At 36.8% G+C, this 18,853-nt stretch overlaps 1 protein-coding gene across 30 annotated transcripts in view; it reads left to right on the top strand.

The window, feature by feature from the left end:
* Positions 1–18,853, top strand: part of KIF1B (kinesin family member 1B) — a 135,021-nt gene that overhangs the window by 27,176 nt on the left and 88,992 nt on the right. For all 30 annotated transcript variants that reach the window (XM_070511128.1, XM_070511127.1, XM_070511126.1 and 27 more), the window contains exons 3-8: positions 7,413–7,489; positions 8,218–8,397; positions 10,065–10,130; positions 15,075–15,253; positions 15,830–15,941; positions 18,071–18,148. In XM_070511128.1, coding sequence (XP_070367229.1) covers positions 7,413–7,489; positions 8,218–8,397; positions 10,065–10,130; positions 15,075–15,253; positions 15,830–15,941; positions 18,071–18,148 — 692 coding nt within the window. The remainder of the gene's footprint in view (positions 1–7,412; positions 7,490–8,217; positions 8,398–10,064; positions 10,131–15,074; positions 15,254–15,829; positions 15,942–18,070; positions 18,149–18,853) is intronic.

Here is an 18,853-nt window from a genome sequence, read left to right as displayed (position 1 = left end):
TCTGGCTCTCTGATTTCACATCTCATCATTGTTTAACCCTCTGGCTATGCTGGTGGTCTTGCAGTTCCTTAAATGTCATTCAGCTTCCTGCTCAAATATCACCTTCTCAGAGGTGGCAGCCTGCCCACTCTTATCTAAAATAGCCGCCCCTACCACCTCCACTGTCACCTTATATCTCCTAACTCTTCCTTACTTTTCTTCTGCAGCTTATATTATCTCTGTTAGTTAATTATTTGACTTCCTGAGTAGAATGTAAGCTCCTTGAAGGCAGGGACTGATTTTCACTAGATACCTTCTGGCCTGAGGCATGGGAGGCACTCAAATATTTGTGAAATGAAAGAATATTTTGAACATTTCTTTTGGGCTAGGCCCTGAGGTAAATTCTTGACATGGATTAGTCATTCATCCTCACAACAATCCTATGAAGTTGGGCACTATTATTATTGTACCCATTTTACAGATAAGAAAATTGAGGCTTACCAAGTTTGTTATGTGCCCAAGTTATAGATGGACCCTAGGATAATATTGGATACTTAGGGTGGGGTTAGATTAAAGCCTCTATAGTATTCTATTTCCTTCATTACTAAAATCCTTGAAAATGTCTTCTAGAAATATTTTCTAGTTCAACTCACATTTTGATCATTGAATGATGGGTCAAATTGTAAGACAGAATTCACTTTTGGGTTAGGAGATCCAGCGCTTTTGGTATAGGAATGGGTCTTTTTCTTTCCCTGCTCCAACAAATGTCTTCTCTGTAATTGGTCTCCACACTGTAGCCTATAAATGTAATCAAGTCACTCTAGGCTTCTCATTGCTCAGGTGTTCACCAGCTCTTTGACCCTGAGATTTTAGTGCTTTTCTACCCTTTGGGGCTCACTGCACTTGAGTCACACCTGCCAAATCAGTACCTGGATGTCACACACTTCTTTTTGCCCCAGGACTTCCTATTGCAGTTCCCTGGCTTAAGCCGCATATTGCCCAGTGGTTCAGATCCTTAGAGCCAGATGGTTCAGATTTCAGACTAGGCTCTGGCCTTGGGCAAGTGTCTTCATCTCTGTGTCTCAGGTGCTCCAAATGTAAAATGGAGATGATAGCACTGTCTACTTCATGAAGTTATTGTGAGGATTCAATGAGTGAATACATGGAATGCTTTAGCACAGTGCTTGGAACATAGTATGCATTCAGTCAGTGTTAGCTGCTGTTGTTATCACTCCACCTTCCCTAGCTATCTCCTACTTTTCTTTCAGCCCAGCCTTCTCTGTTTCACCATATCAGAGTTTATTGTCTCAAAAATCATCTCTTTTGTATATGTTTGCTTTTTTTTTTTTAAATTTTTTTTTTTTTAAAGATTTTATTTTTTTCCTTTCTCTCCCCAAAGCCCCCCAGTACACAGTTGTATATTCTTCGTTGTGGGTTCTTCTAGTTGTGGCATGTGGGACGCCGCCTCAGCGTGGTTTGATGAGCAGTACCATGTCCGCGCCCAGGATTCGAACCAACGAAACACTGGGCCGCCTGCAGCGGAGCACGCGAACTTAACCACTCGGCCACGGGGCCAGCCCCTGTATATGTTTGCTTTTATACATTACTGTTTATATGTTCTTATAGGACCCCCTGCGTACCTAGCATGACTCATCATAATTTGGAAGCATGTATTTATTTTGTGTGATTATGTGTCTGTTTCCTCCAGTGGCTGTAAGCTCTAGAAGGGGGTGAAATAACTTTTTTGCTTCTTATTGTATCCCCAGCACAGTGCCTGGTACATAGTTTGTAGTTAATAAATGTGCTTAGTGAATGTGCCCAATGAATGAAAGTGCCATTTAACTTTTCCCTTCTTAAAATAGGATCTTGGGATCTTTTGCAATAACCTTTCCTTTGAGAATGATTAATGTTAGCGTGGAAGCTAACTGGGAGACTTGGAGAACTGAGCTCGTTGAGTACAAGTACAGAGGGCAAAGGGGCAGAGACTGTTGGGTGACAGGCAGAAAGATCAGGGAAAAGGGCTTGTCTGGGTAGATGCCGTCATAACAAAGTGTTTTTGTTGAAGGTCTGAGTGATGTACCATCCTGGATGTAGTTACGATATTTATCAATGATTCACCCAGTGCTTATTGAGTCCCTGCTCTGTGCTGGGCATTGAGCCAGGTGCTGAGCCCTCACCCTTCTAATTGAAGGGGAACTACCTGGGAAGATGAATACTGAGGATATTAGCATTTATTTACATCTTTTGGTGTTTACCATGTGGCACTGCCTCTTGGCTGTGTGTCTTGTGTGTGAGGTCAAGAATCTGTTCCATACCTACACAAGAATCTTTATGCAAGGTAAGCCTGTCATATCTAGAACACTGGAGAAAACTTTGCAGCAATATATTTTAATGGTAAGGTACCTCTATCTGTCATGAGATTCCATATTTCCTGCAAAATAGAAACTGTAAGAGACAGTTCTAAAGACATGGAGAAGAAGAGGAATTTCCAATACCTATTCCACTCTTCTGCTTCCATTGTATTTACCTTTATCCTTGCCCTTCCTGGTGACCTCTGTCAGCACATCTTTGTTTCCCTATATTACTTAAAACTTGGTTATCTTTCCTCCTGTCCCCTATTTACCTATTACTGCTATTTCCTAAAAGTCGTATTGCTACTCTCGAGATTGAAATTTAGATTCCTCCTCTCCCAGAGATTAACGTTTCTTGACAGAACCTGAATTAAGTTGGCTGCTCAGGGAGAAAAACCTCAGGAAGCAAGTGTTGTTGAGAGAGCTACATTCCAGTTCACAAATAAGCATCACCTACTTATGAAGTTCGCACTGTGAGTGACATACAAAGAGGAGTCATGGTTTCCAGCCACAAAGAAGTGATCATCTATAAGGAAAGATAAAACTAACATTTTCATTGGCTCTTTAGGTATATATTTAGTATCTACCATGTGTCAGGCCCTGTCCTGGGAGCTGGGGATATAGCAGTTAATGAAATAGAAGTTCTAGTCTTATGGAACCTACATTACAGTGACTCATATAATAAATCAGATAGTCATAAGTGTAATGAAGAAAAATAAAGCACAGTAAGAGGATGGAGAGTAAAGTGGATGCTGATTTAAATAGAATGGTCAGAAAAGGGCCATCTGATAAGGTGATGTGTGAATAGAGACTTGTGTGAAGTTAGGGAGTGGGCTATTCAGATACCTTGGAGAGTAACATTCCTGGTAGAGCAGTAAATATAAAGTCCCTGAAATAAGAATGTGTTTTTAGTACCAAGGGCAGTGGGACTGGAGTGAGAGGTGAGTCTTTGGAGAGGAGGGCAGAGAGGGAGTGTATGATTGGAAGCCATTGGAAGGTTCACTAGAGGCATGACGGGTGTGATCTGGATTACATTTGACAAAAATCATTGCCTGCAGTGTGGAGATGAGACTTTTCAGGGGTCTGGGGGGGAGTGAGAAGCCCAGTTAGGAGGTATTGTAGTCATTCAGGTGAGAGAGATGGCTTGCACCAGGGTAGTAATGAGGTGGTGGTGAGAAGCTGTGGGATTCTGGATACATTTTGAAATTAGGGCTGACAGAATAGATCAGAAGTGGAGGGTGAGAGAAGAGTCAAAGATGACTCCAAGATCATCTGTGAAAAGTTGCTTTTGGAGATGGGTCCAGGTCTGGAGTATACTCTGTGTGCAGAGAAATCTTGATATAAAAGGCGGCCTTAGGTGCAGAAGTTTAAAAGGGACCTTGAAAAGTGACGTGAAAACATGATTTTTAGGAAATAAAGCAATATGAAGTATACAGCTCTTAAAATAGAGTATGTTCTGACTCCAGTCCTCAAAAATATGTCTGGAGTCCTTTCCTTGAAGAAAAAGTAATGATTTATCCTAGACAAAGCCTGCACGATAATGGCACATGACCATGGGAGGCATGCTATATTTGTAACAACTTTTACATTGGTGAAAATGTGGTTTATGTTTTGAACATTTTCATTAATTACTATAGTTCCATTCTTACATGCATGCTTTCTGAGAAACAAATTAGAGGTCGTACACACTGTATTTAGCTCAGTTGACTTTGGTACAAGAACTGTTGTGTTAAATATTGCCCAATCTTTCAGTAACACAGTTCTCTTTATGTTCTTTTTGTGAAAGTTGATAAAATTTACTGGTATTTTATGTATATATTGTATAGGTATGTACTCTTTTGCTTTTTCTTTTTATGCTTCTGAAAATGGTACAGGATTTAGTGAAATTAAAATTATACATGACATAGGGAGGACGTTCATCTGAATGTCTTTGGTGTAGGTCATTGTAGAGGTATAGAGGAGCCACAGACATGGTCCGTGTACTAAAGGGATTTATAATGTGGTAGGATACCAGAGATCTGATGACACATCTTAAAGGACCCCAGTGTGGTACTTGGACTCTTGCCAAGAAATAGTATTCTTATTTATGCTTTAGCTTATTTTATCAATTAGTGAACTTTTTTTGTTTTGGTTTAAAGACCCTGGAATATGGTTATCATCCCAACCAAACATGATAAATTCGTATTTTTGAAAATTGACATTTGTGTAGTGTTTTACTCATTTAATCCTGTGAACTAGGTATTATTTCACTTTTAGAGAGAACACAAAAGTGTAACAATACCCAAGGTCACAAAAAATATAAATTGTATATTTCTTAATTGTTCTTGATGTATTTAGGATATTAAAAGATAGCAATATGTAGGCACTGATGCTGGTCCTTTGATTCCAAGTCCTATACCTTTTCTGTTACATAGACTGTCTCTCCCTTCCCCCCTATTATTAATGGTTGGAAACCTCCCATTTCTTAAACAGGATGGGTTAAAGCAAGTGAGTTAGATCTCACCTGTTGTTAGTTCAGAGAGAAAAATCCTTTGGCACATTTGAAAACATTAGTTCATTGTTCATGGAAGTAATGGTAGAGTTCATGGGCTTCTGTTGAGCTCAAGTGCTGTTGTCATTAATATTTTATCAGTGTCACAGTTTTTTTTCGTTTGCAGAATTCTGGAATTTTAAAATTTTTTATTAGGAAATATTTCATGTATTCAAGATAATACAGTGTATATATAAGTATAAAGAATAATATAAACCAAACGACTCTGTAACTACTACCCAATCTACATATAGAAATTACCTATGTCTTCTGAGACTTTCTATTTCTATTTATACTTCCTCCTAAAACAGGTAATGATATTGAATTTTGCATTCGTCTAAGGTATCTTTTATAAATATCTTTCATTTAGGAATTAAAATGTTTTAAATATTGTGGATAAATTTCATCTTGTTTGGCATAACTATTATATGAATATCTCTTTAAAATTATATTTTGATTTATGTATTATGTTAAAATAAAAAGATTGTTGTTGTTGTCTAGAGGCAGTTATTTAAAAGGCAGCTTGGTTTCCAAGCTGGGAGTTCAGAAAATGTATTAGTTTCAAAAGTTTCAAAGATTTGGGAGAAAGGAATATTGAAGAAGAAAAGGATTTCATGTGAATCCAGGAAATTGCTCATTGGTGTTTTTCTTTACCAGGGAAAAGAGAACAAAGGGGTAGGATGTGAGAACTAGCCCTTTCTTAAGCTGTTCATGGGGCAGTTGGTTCCACCAGTGAGTAGCTAAAAGGCTGAATGAAAAATGGCTTGAAAGTTTTATGACAGCAAATTTTCTAGAGGTTAGAAATGTTTATTTTAACCTTGTTTTTGAGTAGTGAAGAGTCCTTCAGAGGTCGTATCCCACATCTTGTCATTGGCCTTATTGCTGAGCCACTGAAACCTGGAATCTGGTTCACGCAGTATGACACTAATTTCCCTTTTCTTAGTAGAGTTTGTGTGTGGTCTTTCATCTTTTAGGAACTGTAATCGTCATAGTTCCTAGTTTTAAATAGGTAAAGAGAGTTTTAAGCAATGCCTTTGATAACCATGTTAGAGGGATGGTCATATACATGTGCAAACACATACGCATTTGTATGCATATCCATAAAAATGCCTTACTGTGTTTGCCTTGGCGGTTTCTGCATGTAGAGAATAAGCATTTAAATGGTGGATGTCTTCTCTAAGAGTGTGGACTCTGGAGCCAAACTTTCCAAGTCCACATCCTGAATATGCCACTAGCTACCTCTGTACCCTTGGGTAAGTTATTTAACCTCTTTGTGATTTTTTTAATCTATAAAATGGAGGTAGTAAAACTTTTGCCTTGTTGAGTGGTCTGGAGGATTAAATAGGTTAGTACACAGAAAGTACTTACAGCTCTGGAGTAAGTGCTCCCTGAATGTTGGCTATTATTTAAATCTTGTATGTAGTGCCATTTGGTTAGAAGCATACTTCTTTGTTTAGGTTACCATTTGTAGGTGGGGAGATGTTCTTTCTAGAGTCATGTCTCCTTGTCACATGATTCTGGGCAGTGTGAGCCTTATTAATACTCTGTCAGCATTTGAGGCTGGAACATAAGTGTGTGACCATACCCAGTGGAATCCAGCAAGAGAGAGAACTAAGCACCGTAGCAACTGTTGCTATTTGTGTCCTGAGCAGCAGCTGCTCCTGACAGATTTATTTTTTAATCCTGATCTTGCGGATAGCCTGGGATGTGGTCCTGCTTTAGAGAAGGGGATTGGTTGAGATGTCTGGTCTTTGAGGATTTCATGACCACATGTTATAAAGATTCTATTCCATGTGAAATATGAGGAGCTAAAGCTTTGCGTATGAGAAAGGAAGAGAGTCCCTGAAGTATAGTGTAACTGGGTTAATTATATGAGAAATCTCTTTTCATATGGGCAGTGAGACTTGATGCTTTTCAGTCAAAAAGTAGTTTTGCTGTTTATAACATCCAGAAGATAATTTAGGGGTCTGTGATTCCAGTGTATGCATACGTATACACATTCATGCACACATACAAATATCTATATAGTAACATGTATTATTATCACCTGTGGAGTTCAGAAATAAGACTGTCTTTCCAATGAATGCTTCATTACCAAATGCTGTTCTGAAGTAGATAATACGATCTTTAAAAAGTTTGTTTCAAATAGTGATTGGATTAATTCAGTAACTTTCTCATTTTTGTTTCTGATGAGTTGAAATATTTCAAGTCTTATGAAGCACCTTGAAATAGTAAAATGGTCCATTTCCAAATTTTGGCTGCTGACTTACCTAGGGTCCAGTCACAAGATATTTGCTCAGCACCTACTATGTACCAGGCTCTGTTTTGAATCCTGGTAATGCCTAGTGAATGTGGTTGGTCTGATTCTTTTGAAGTTCTATACATAGATCCTACCTATTAAAATTGTGATTATTTTTGTTTTTGGGTTGCCCTATTCACATTCAGTGGTATGAATTTACTGATTTGGATGTTTTGAATTTACAGCACTACATCATATTGAGCTAAAAGAATGTGTAACTGACTTATAAAATCACAACATTTTCATCCTCTAGGTATTATTAACCCAAAAAACCCAAAGGAAGCTCCAAAGTCCTTCAGCTTCGACTATTCCTACTGGTCTCACACTTCGGTAAGTGTGTGTATGGTGCAGCATAGTAGAACAGTGAACGTTCTGAAAGAGCCTGCAGGTCCACAAGGAAAACAGAGATTACCGACATGTAGGAAAATGGAGAGTAGGGTCCTTCATAGTATCCTCACTCAGTACAGCACCGCATATCTTGCTGGCTTCTAGGGATTGTTCCTAAACTAGAGTTTGCTTCTGCATCTCTTTGTTAGGGTTTTCTTTTTTTTCCTGTTTTGTGTTGGAGTAGGAGATGTTTTACACTGTGGGCAAAGCCTAATTGCCAAGAGAAAGGCCTGTGAAAGGGCTTGGAAAACATTCTTCACTGAAAGCTGTGTTTATTGAGAAATAGCCACACTACCTGGAGCTGGTTCAAAGAAGTATTTTTATATGTGGACTGGACTTTTGATCTTTTAGTCTCATTTTCCACTTAGGAAAATTTTCTTAGACTTCCCTATGAATGGAAGCATGATACTTTTAAAATTATGAAAAATGAAATGGAATCATGCTAGATAATTTCTTGTAGATATTTTCATGTATGGCTGACCTGGATGACTCTAATAGTGCCTCTGTGTGTGTGTGTGTGTGTGTGTATGTTTAATGAGAAAAATAAACTATGTGTAGAGGGAACTTAAACTTCTGGTAAAAAACTCTTTTATTTACTATAGAAGTAATCAGATAAGCACAGGAAAGAATATGAATGAAATGCCATTTATTTCTCCTTTTAATCTTTACAGCCCGAAGATCCCTGTTTTGCATCTCAAAACCGTGTGTACAATGATATTGGAAAGGAAATGCTCTTACATGCCTTTGAGGGATATAATGTCTGTATTTTTGCCTATGGGCAGACTGGTGCTGGGAAGTCTTATACAATGATGGGTAAACAAGAAGAAAGCCAGGCTGGCATCATTCCACAGGTAAAAAACAAAACAATGAAAAACCTCTGTTCATCATTATTCTTAGGCTTCAATTGCTTTAACAATTATTTTTATTTAGCAAACGTTTATTTAGGGACTACCATATGTGAGGCACAGAGATAAATCCTCTGCCCCTTTCCCTCAGAGGAGCTAACAGTCTGATGGAAAAGACTGACGTGTATACGTGTCTATCGTTAAGGGTGGGAAGATTGATGTTTTGTAAAGGTTTTGCTGTATGCTCAACGTCATGTTATTTTATCTTTGAACAATGTTGCCAGCTTCTTAAAAATGTGATAGTATGTACCAGACTCTATTCTGAATCCTGGGGACACCTAGTGAACGTTGGTCTGATTTTTTCCCAAATTCCCTGTATGGATCACTTCCTAAGAATGTGATTACTTTTGTTTTCTGATTGCCTTGTTCAGAGATACTTTCCTTTTATCTTATTAATTTAACACTATCACTTTAAGTTTGAGCAGCCTAAGATTTCCTTTTTTAAGAGCAGTTAGTCTTTTGATCTTGTACTGTTTGGGAATGGAGAAGAGTTGTGACAAAGATGATCAGAAAAAATTTATTTGTTAATAACAGGAACATGGTTTGCTTTTATTAATGATATTTGGAATTAATTTTAAAGTTATACTAGTTATTTTTGTTTTATCGCATTACCAGACTTAGTTTCTCCTCCTTTTTCCTTTAATTTTAATTTGTTTGTATTGGAATTCTTGTGTAATTATGTATGTATCTCTTTTCTGGTAGAGTTTTGGGATATTTTATTTTAATGCAAAAGCATGGATTTTTAAAAAGATTATTATTATTTAGAGACTGTCATTTATAGTAAATTTTGAATTCTGTTTAGACTTCTGGAGAATCACAAACATATAATTCATTTTCCAAATCTATACTGATTGCCTTAATACTAAATACTTAATAATAAGCAGATTTTTATTAATTATTATTATTAAAATAGTACATATTTTAAATACTAAGTATAGGGAGAGAGACATTTTGTAACTTTTCTGATCTAGAAAAATTGATGGTTTCTATTAGAACTGTCACTGTGTAGTGGAGTAGCCTCTCATAAAGGGGTTGGAATCTTAAGACCAGAGGTAAAGGGGAAAATTTTATAGAGTCAAAATTATTCTTGAAAATATCTTCATTTACTCTCTTCAAATAGTATGCATTCTCTCTCTGGATGTATGTACGCATAAATTTGTAATGTGTATAGTAATTGTTAATATATGTTTATATATCGTGGTAAGTAATATATGTGCCAAATACAGTTTAATAGTAGTTTTGTTACTGCAGTAATAATACTGATGGTAAAGTCACAGTTGCTGCAGTATAGTATGAAGAGTTGAATTCACATAAGTTAAATGTGCCAATGACATACCACTAGAAGAGATATAAATTCCTCCTTTTCCCCTAAATGTGGCTTTCTTTCTAAGGAAACATTATTGAGATACTATTGTTGAGGGAGAAAAAAGATTAGATGAGAAGAACGTATTCAAAACTTCCCTTTTATTTCATTCAAAGCATTCACCTTTCATGTTGATACCATTAATATTTTGAGAAAGAAAGAGGATCTTGCTAATTTGTTTAGCACTTGTGGGTAACTTGGTACTTCTCTGATTTATGCTGTTCATGCCTCTCTCATTCTGCTTCTCTAGTTATGTGAAGAACTATTTGAGAAAATCAATGACAACTGTAATGAAGAAATGTCTTATTCTGTAGAGGTGAGTACAACCAGAGGCACCTGTACTCTGTTCCCTCAAAGTTTACTTTTGAATGGTTCCAAATTATGACTGTGCTATAGATTACTCAACCCACGTTTGTACTTTTAGGCTATTTCTAAGTTTTGGTTATAATGAATAATGTTGCAATTAAATCCTTGTTCATAAGTCTACGGCTTTATTGTTAGTTATTTCCTTTGTATGTATCTTGGTTGTCAAACAATACATTTGAATTGCCAAAGGCCTTTTAGAAAGAAAGGCTATACCAATTTTCAGGCCCATTGGGAGGGTCTAAGCACCCATTGTGCCTTTGCCAACATCTAGCATTTTCGTTTTTTAATCTTTGCCAATTTGGTAAGGGAAAATTTCTTACTCTTAATTAAATTAGAACTTCTTTGATTATTAGTGTGGTTGAACATCTTGTAAATTATGCATATGCCTGTTTATGTTTTGAGATTGCAATGTTTTTCTTATTTGTTTGTGTGAACTCTTCACTCTTTAATGTTATTAATAATGATTTTTGACAGGCATAAGTTTTAAAAATATATAATCAAATCTCTTCTCCCCTCCACCCCTTTATAATTGCTTATAATCTTGGAAACTTAGTCTCCATGCAGTGTATATCCTAGCTCTTTCAAGAAAAGGTCTATAAAATTACATTATGTATGTTAGTTTATTTGAGAAACATTTCCACTTTTTTGCGTGTGCTTTATAAAGCTGTTGTTTCACACACCCCAATTTTTGGTATTCATTTTCACAGTAACTGAAATTATTGTTCTGTTAACATGAGTCTATTCTGAGAAATTAAGATGTTTTTAAAGCAAACTCTAGATTTTCTTTTTTTAATGTATGTGTTGTGATTTCCACAGGACTTTACACAGTTCCTAGTTCACCCACTTAGCTGCTTTGGGTTTTTTTCTCTACCTTTAAAGTGGTGCATAAATTTTAAAGAATTCTGCCTTCTGACTGTCATTACCAAAAGGGGAATGTGCTGTTCTAAAAATGTTTTTTGTTAAAATGAATTCTCTAAATAGCTTGTCTTATCCCTTGGCTGTTTTTGAATATTAAATGTATAGCAAATGAAAATTCAGTAGATTTTTATTAATCTTATTAAAATATCACATTTTAAATAAATTCAAAGCATAGTGAGAGTGACAGTGTGACAGCATCTTTTGAGTTTATGGGTCATAAAAGAAGATGCCAGTTTCTCCCGTATTAGTCAGAGTTCACAGGCTCATTTGGAGGGTAGTGTGGATCCCTAGTTGATACTTTGTTGATCCTTATGGTTCTAGGAGCTCTACCACTTCTCTCAAGTGTTTCCTCTGCTCTAGCCACACTGGCTTTTTTGCTGTTTCTGAGACACACCAGGAACCTCAGGGCCTTTACATTTACATTTCCTTCTGCCTGAAATTTTTTCCCCTGGATATCTTTTTGACTAAGTTTTTCACCTCCTTCAAGTCTTTGGCTCAAATCTTATCCTCTCAATGAGGCTTATCTTGACCATCTTATTTAATACTGTAACTTACCCTCTACCCCAGCACTCCTGATCTCTCCTCCCTTGTTCTTATTTTTTTTTTTGCATAGTACTCATCATGTTCTAACCAACTTTATAATTTTACTTATTTTTTATGTTTGTTCTTTATTTTCAGTATCCCTTGTTAGAATCATAAACTCACTAGGGCAGCAATCTTTGTTTTATTTACTGATGTATGCAAGGTGCCTAGAAAGTGCCTAGAAGATAATAGTACTCAGTGAATTGAATTTGCCAAGTGGGTCTATAATGGTTGGTTCAGAAATAGTGATGGCTTTATGGGGCTGGCCCCGTGGCCGAGTGGTTAGGTACGCGCGCTCCGCTGCAGGCAGCCCAGTGTTTCGTTAGTTCGAATCCTGGGCGCGGACATGGCACTGCTCATCAGATCATGCTGAGGCAGCGTCCCACATGCCACAACTAGAAGAACCCACAACGAAGAATACACAACTATGTACTGGGGGGCTTTGGGGAGGAAAAGGAAAAAATAAAATCTTTAAAAAAAAAAAAAAAAGAAATAGTGATGGCTTTAGATGTATTTGCATATTAGAGAATGAGTAATGGAGCACATCAACATTTACCCAGGTTATTTGGGTCCTCTTAGTCTCATACCTGTGTGAAAAGGGACAGGTTTTCCAAGAAGATATAATATCTTCCTGGGATTCAGGATTGTATACAAGTTAAAAAAAATTTTTTTTATTGAATTCACATTAGTTTATGTCATTGTGAAATTTCAGTTGTATGTTATTTCTTGTCTGTCACCACGTAAATGCTCCTCTTCACCTCCTGTGCCCACCCAACACTCTCCTTCCCCTGGTAACTACTGAACTGTTTTCTCAGTCCGTGTGTTTGTTTATATTCCACATATGAGTGAAATCATATGGTGTTTGTCTTTCTCAGTCTGGCTTATTTTCGCTTAGCATAATACCCTCCAGGTCCATCCATGTTGTTGCAAATGGGATGAATTTGTCTTTTTTATGTCTGAGTAGTAGTCCATTGTGTATGTATACCACATCTTCTTTATCCAATCATCAGTCAGTGGGCACTTGGATTGTTTCCATGTCTTGGCTATTGTGAATAGTGCTGCAATGAACATAGGGGTACTTGTGTTACTTTGGATTGTTGATTTCAAGTTGTTTGGGTAGATACCCAGTAGGGGGCTATCTGGGTCATGATATTTCTATTTTTAGTTTTTTGAGGAATCTCCATACTGTTTTCCGTAGTGGCTGCACCAGTTTGCATTCCCACCAGCAGTGTATGAAGGTTCCTTTTTCTCCACACCCTCTCCAACATTTGTTATTTTTAGTCTTAGTGATTATAGCCATTTTAAGGTGGTATCCTAGTGTAGTTTTGAATTGCATTTCCTTGATGATTAGTGATGTTGAACATCTTTTCGTGTGTTTATTGGCCATCTGTATATCTTTGGAAAAATGTCTCTTCATATCCTCTGCCCATTTTTTGATCAGGCTTTTTGTTTTTTTGTTGTTCAGTTGTGTGAGTTCTTTATGTATTATGGAGATTAACCCCTTGTCAGATACATGATTTGCAAATATCTTCTCCCAGTTGGTGGATTGTCTTTTGGTTTTGATTCCAGTTTCTTTTGCCTTGCAGAAGCTCTTTAGTCTGATGAAGTTCGACTTGTTTATTTTTTCTTTTGTTTCCCTTGTCTGAGAAGACATGATATTGGAAAAGATCCTTTTAAGTTCATTGTTGAAGAATGTACTACCTGTATTATCTTCCAGGAATTTTATGGTTTCAGTACTTATCTTCAAGTCTTTTTATGTGTATGGCATGAGATAAAACTTTCATCTTTTGCAAGTGGTTGTCCATGTACAAGTTTAAGTACACGAGAATGATTAAAGTACCATTTTCAGGGCAGGCCCAGTGGCTCGGGGGATAAGTGCACATGTTCCACTTCGGCGGCCGGGGGTTCGCTGGTTTGGATCCCGGCTGCAGACATGGCACCGCTTGGCAAGCCATGCTGTGATAGGCATCCCACATATAAAGTAGAGGAAGATGGGCACGGATGTTAGCTCAGGGCCAGTCTTCCTCAGCAAAAAGAGGAGGATTGGCAGCAGATGTTAGCTGAGGGCTAATCTTTCTCAAAAAATAAATAAAATAAAATAAAATTAAAATACCATTTCACTGTCTAGGATGACCTACTTTAAGAAAGAATATTTATTGTCCTGTTTTACTTTTGTAGTAAATCAATTACTTTATCTTTGAGAGTTGTCAATATTTTAAAAACTGATTTTAAAACAGTATAAATATACAGTCAGATCAGAGATTGAGGGAAGGAAAAAGGCAATAGAAATAGAGATAAGGTTCTATTTCAGGTACTCTGAAAATATGTCTATAAAAATTTAAAGTTGAAAAATGCAGAAGTTACATTGTATGCTTGAGTAGCTTAGTGATACAGAAGTTTCTGATTCCTAGAGAAGCATGATAATGAGGCTTATTGTGGTGAATTTACCCCAGTTCAGAGCCTCGTTTGCTTAGAAGCCTGATCTTGTAGATAATATCAGGAACAGAACCATCCTTCCGAGTCAGACTTTTGAGTGAAGCTCATTTGACATTATGGAACCAGTACATTGGTTTGTTACTTTCCCGTGAGGAATAATGATTACCCAAATCGGAACAGTCATATTAGCAAGACTGACAAATTATCTTCCTGTGGGCAGACCTCTATTGGAATCCTGTTGGTGTCTGGGTGAGCGTGAAATTAGAGGGAGAGGAGTTGATTAGACAGATTAAATATTTAATTGCTTCAAGTGAAGAAATGATAGCCTAATATATCCATCTTCATGATAAAAATGCTCCTGCTGATGGGACAAGAGTTTCTGAAGTATATTTACTGAGGACTTGGATAGGTCCTGCCACACAATCAAATTCCATGCTGGCCAACCCTGACCCCTCTAGTAGATACATCTTTTGTCCATACCAGTCACAGTTTGGTCAGTGTTAAAGTATTAGCTGATCTCCTGTCTTCCTTGCTCTGGAATATTGGTATTGTTCCTTGGTTTTAATACCAATAGAAATCTTGTTTCCACGCTTTTGTACTAACCCCACTGTAATCCACAATTAGTTGACTACAGCATACATTAAAAAAATATTAATAATTGATAAGTTGCTACTAAAAATGATGTATTTTCTGCCTAAGATAAGTAGCAGCTACTGTGTGCTGAGATAGCCTATTACTTCCTTTTCTTTCCTGAGATGTCAGAAGGCTGGTTCTAACCTACTCAGTGATATTTGTGCATACTCTTAATAGAATAAAAGGGACTAGGAATGTGGCATTTCACTGTAAAGATTGCTGATTTCTAATTGTAGAGCTTTCAATAAAAGCTTAAAAAAATCTTTTTAATGTATAAGATTTCTTTTTTCAAATCCTCTAATTCACTTTAATAATTTGTTCCTAGGTGAGCTACATGGAAATTTACTGTGAAAGAGTACGAGATTTGCTGAATCCAAAAAACAAGGGTAATTTGCGTGTGCGTGAACACCCCCTTCTTGGCCCCTATGTGGAGGATCTGTCAAAGTTGGCAGTCACTTCCTACACAGACATTGCTGACCTCATGGATGCTGGGAACAAAGCCAGGTATGGTAGGAAATAGACTAATGACTGAGGTCTTTGGCACGTTTTGAGGCCTTTTGTTCACGGTTAAGGGTTTGAGACCACATTTATAGCTATGAAAATTGCATTAATTGTGGAGTCCTCTGATCCTTTGTGCTGAAGTGAGGGCTTTAGCGTATTCAGTATCTTCTCATCAAAACAATGCACTGCTGAAACATGTTAGAACTTTGGTTAAGTTTTACTCTTAGGTTTTGATCAAGTCATGGTAAAATGTTGGTTATCACGTGCCTATGGTAGTAGTTGATTCTGGAATAGATGAGCATCTGATACAATAAAAATTAAATGCCTCAGTGGTTCCAAGGGGGACAGCTGGAGTATGAAAAATGCTTCTGATGGGGTACCTTTGGCATTGGAGGATAACTTGATGACTCACAGATAAGGTGTATTGAGAGCAGTTTGTGTAAGTGACAATCTTGTGCTCTGTGAATAAGTTTAAAGGGGTTGCTTGTGATTGTTAGGCTTAAAAAGTGGAGCCTGCTGTCCATTTTAACTTTCATCTAAGAATTCCATTGTCACGTGGTCGCCTTTATGTTTGTTTAGGACAGTGGCAGCTACCAACATGAATGAAACAAGTAGCCGTTCTCATGCTGTGTTTACCATTGTTTTCACCCAGAAGAAACATGACACTGAGACCAACCTTTCCACTGAGAAGGTAGGAGAACTTTAGTCTCTGGGCTTGAGTCGTGTAGAATGGGAATTTTGAGAAGTCCCTGTTGCTACCCTCTGCATTTTGTGGAAGGGAGGAAAATTGCCCTTTTGCTTAACAAAGGGTATTTTATATCTTCTTCTTGTCATTTGTATTCCACATGAAACCAATTGTGAGCATGAATTCTTAAGTGAAATTGCGAGATAGGAAACAGGGTTAAGAGAAAACCAATCCAAGACTTTGGGTCTCAAAAAATACTCTATGCAAGAGAGTTAAGCAGTCTATGGGGAGAAAATCCTTCCTTTTCTTCTTGACTGGATCTTCTTAATTATCTTACTAGCTTCTTTGGTATGTTTATATATATTTTTTGAGTTCTGGTAATGTTACTGTGGGATAAAATGTTTAAGCAAACAATTCAGCAGACAAGATATGTTTCATTCTTGGACAATAACTGCACAGCAGTCCCGATGTTCTTCAGTTACCTTTCGTTGTTCATCTCTTGTTTTTTACAATGGTTAAATATAGTAGATTTTGGAATTAAACTGCTTACTTTAGATTGTGGTTCTGCCACTTTTCAGCAGTGTTAACTTTGATAAGTTACTTAATCTCTTTGTACCTCAGTTTCCCCAGCCTCGTAGGATTGTTAAGAGGATTAAAATATCAGTATAGGTTAAGTGTGCATAATAGTGCCTGGCACAGAGTAGCCACTCAATAAATGTTAATTTTATTGTTCATCATAAATTTCTGTTGGATTCTGCTCTGCCTTCATTCCGAAGTAGTATCCAGCCAGAATTTTAAATCTGAAGTTAGACATATTGTACTGGTAGTTATAAAAGATCCTGTGCCGTATAAACTGAGTACTTTATGATACCAATATCACTAAAAATAGAATCACGCTTTACTTGGTAACTTGTTTGTTTTTAGCTTAAAATTATTTTTAAAAATAGATTCTTCCTATAGGTGATCAAATAACTTGACACTGCTTAGCCAAAGGTTACAGTATTAATGCTGTTTAGTACTCAGTATTTGTCTGAATGGCACCAAGGAATATCCTACATAAAAGCATTTTTTCTGTTCTTCCATAATGTCAGATCTACAAGAATAATGATTTAATCCCATAGCTATAGCTTCCTTTATAATCCATTTTTGTCTAAATTTTCCTGGGGCTTTATTTTTTTAACAACTGCATCCAGGTATTGTTGAAGTAAAATAAACCACACATTTAAAGTGTAAAATTGGATCACACGCAAGTACTCCTGTAACACCAATACCATAATGCACATAATGAGCAGTTTCAGTACCCCACAAAGTTGCCTCATGCCCCTTTGTAATCTAACTGTACGCCTCCTTCCATCTCCATCCTCAGACAATCCTAATCTGCTTTCTGTCACTATGGAAGGTTTACATTTTCTAGAATTTTATATAAACGGAATCATATAGTCTGTGTGCCTAGCTTCTTTTACTTAGCATGATGATTTTGAGATTCAGCTGTGTTGTTGTGTGTATCAATAGTTCACTCATTTTCATTGCTGATTAGTAGTCCACTATATAAATATCTCACAGTTTGTTTATTAGTTCATCTGTTGAAGGACATTTAAATCATTTCCAGTTTTTGATCGTTACAAATGAACATGCCATGAACATTTGTGTACAAGTCTTTGTGTGGGTATTTGTCTGGGTTTCTCTTGGTAAATACCTAAGAGTGGAATGGTTAAGTCTTATGGTAGGTGTATATTTAGCTTAAAAATCTGTCAAACTGTTTTCCAAAGTGATTGTCTCATTTTCTGTTCCCACCAGCAATATGTAAGAGTACCAGTTCCTGGAAGCTTCATTTTTAATATGCCATCTAATGGGTTAATGCGTTTTATATATTTTTATGACACACCATTGTAAAATAGGTCTTGTTTATCCTAAAATTACTTCTTTCAAATCAAGATAGTTGCTGTGAACTTTTTTGCATACTCTTTCAATTGACTACAGTAGATGTTGTCTTTGTCTTTTTATGCCATATAAGAGCCGTAATTAATACTTTTAGTCTTCTCTAGGCTTTAATCTTTTAATTTCCTGCCTCTAAATGTTTTCTACTCCTACCTTGCTTATTTTCAAATTGCCCTAACGTTACTGTTCTTTACCAGGTTAGTAAAATCAGTTTGGTGGATCTAGCGGGAAGTGAACGAGCTGATTCAACTGGTGCCAAAGGGACTCGATTAAAGGTATTTATTTTACCAAACAAATGGCCTAGTTAATAAATGTTCTATAACACAGGTCAGCAAACTATGGCTAGTTGGCTAAATCTGGCCCACTGCCTGTTTTTGTAGATAAAATTTTCTTGGGACACAGCTACGTCTATTTGTTTATTTATTGTCTCTGATTGCTTTTGTGCTACAATGTTAGGGTTGAGAGGTTGCAGCTGAGACCACATGGCCCACAAAGTCTTTACAGAAAAATTTTGCCAACTTCTAATCTATGACTTCAATGAAAGGTTAAGTTACATAACATAATAGTTAAAGAAGACTTCATGGTCAAGTGAGAGTTGAATTGTATTTTGAGAAACAGGCAGAATTTGCGTAGATGGAAGTTAGGGACAGTAATGGGAAAAAGATACACAAGATACAGATGTGAGAACAACATGGTCTTCTCTAGAGATATGCTTAACAACAGCAGAAATTTCATGTCAGTGAGTTGTGGGAAGAAGACTGCATCTGTAGGTTTTTGGAACACAGATATCTTGAAGATGCTTTAGGACTGTGAGTTGGGCATGTGGTCCTGGAATGTCATCAAGTGGAGAGGAGGAAAAATGGAAGATTAAAGGAGTTTTTTAGAACTTGTGGTCATAAATAAACAAGTAATGTTAGCATATGGCTAATTGTATTTTATGTATTATATATGTTGTGGCAGTAGTAGAAATTCTTCATCAT

This window comes from Equus asinus, chromosome 5, assembly GCF_041296235.1.
Source record: "Equus asinus isolate D_3611 breed Donkey chromosome 5, EquAss-T2T_v2, whole genome shotgun sequence".
Lineage (NCBI taxonomy): Eukaryota > Metazoa > Chordata > Mammalia > Perissodactyla > Equidae > Equus > Equus asinus.
Note: the sequence above shows the minus strand (reverse complement) of the source record. Positions and strands in the feature narration are given on the sequence as shown.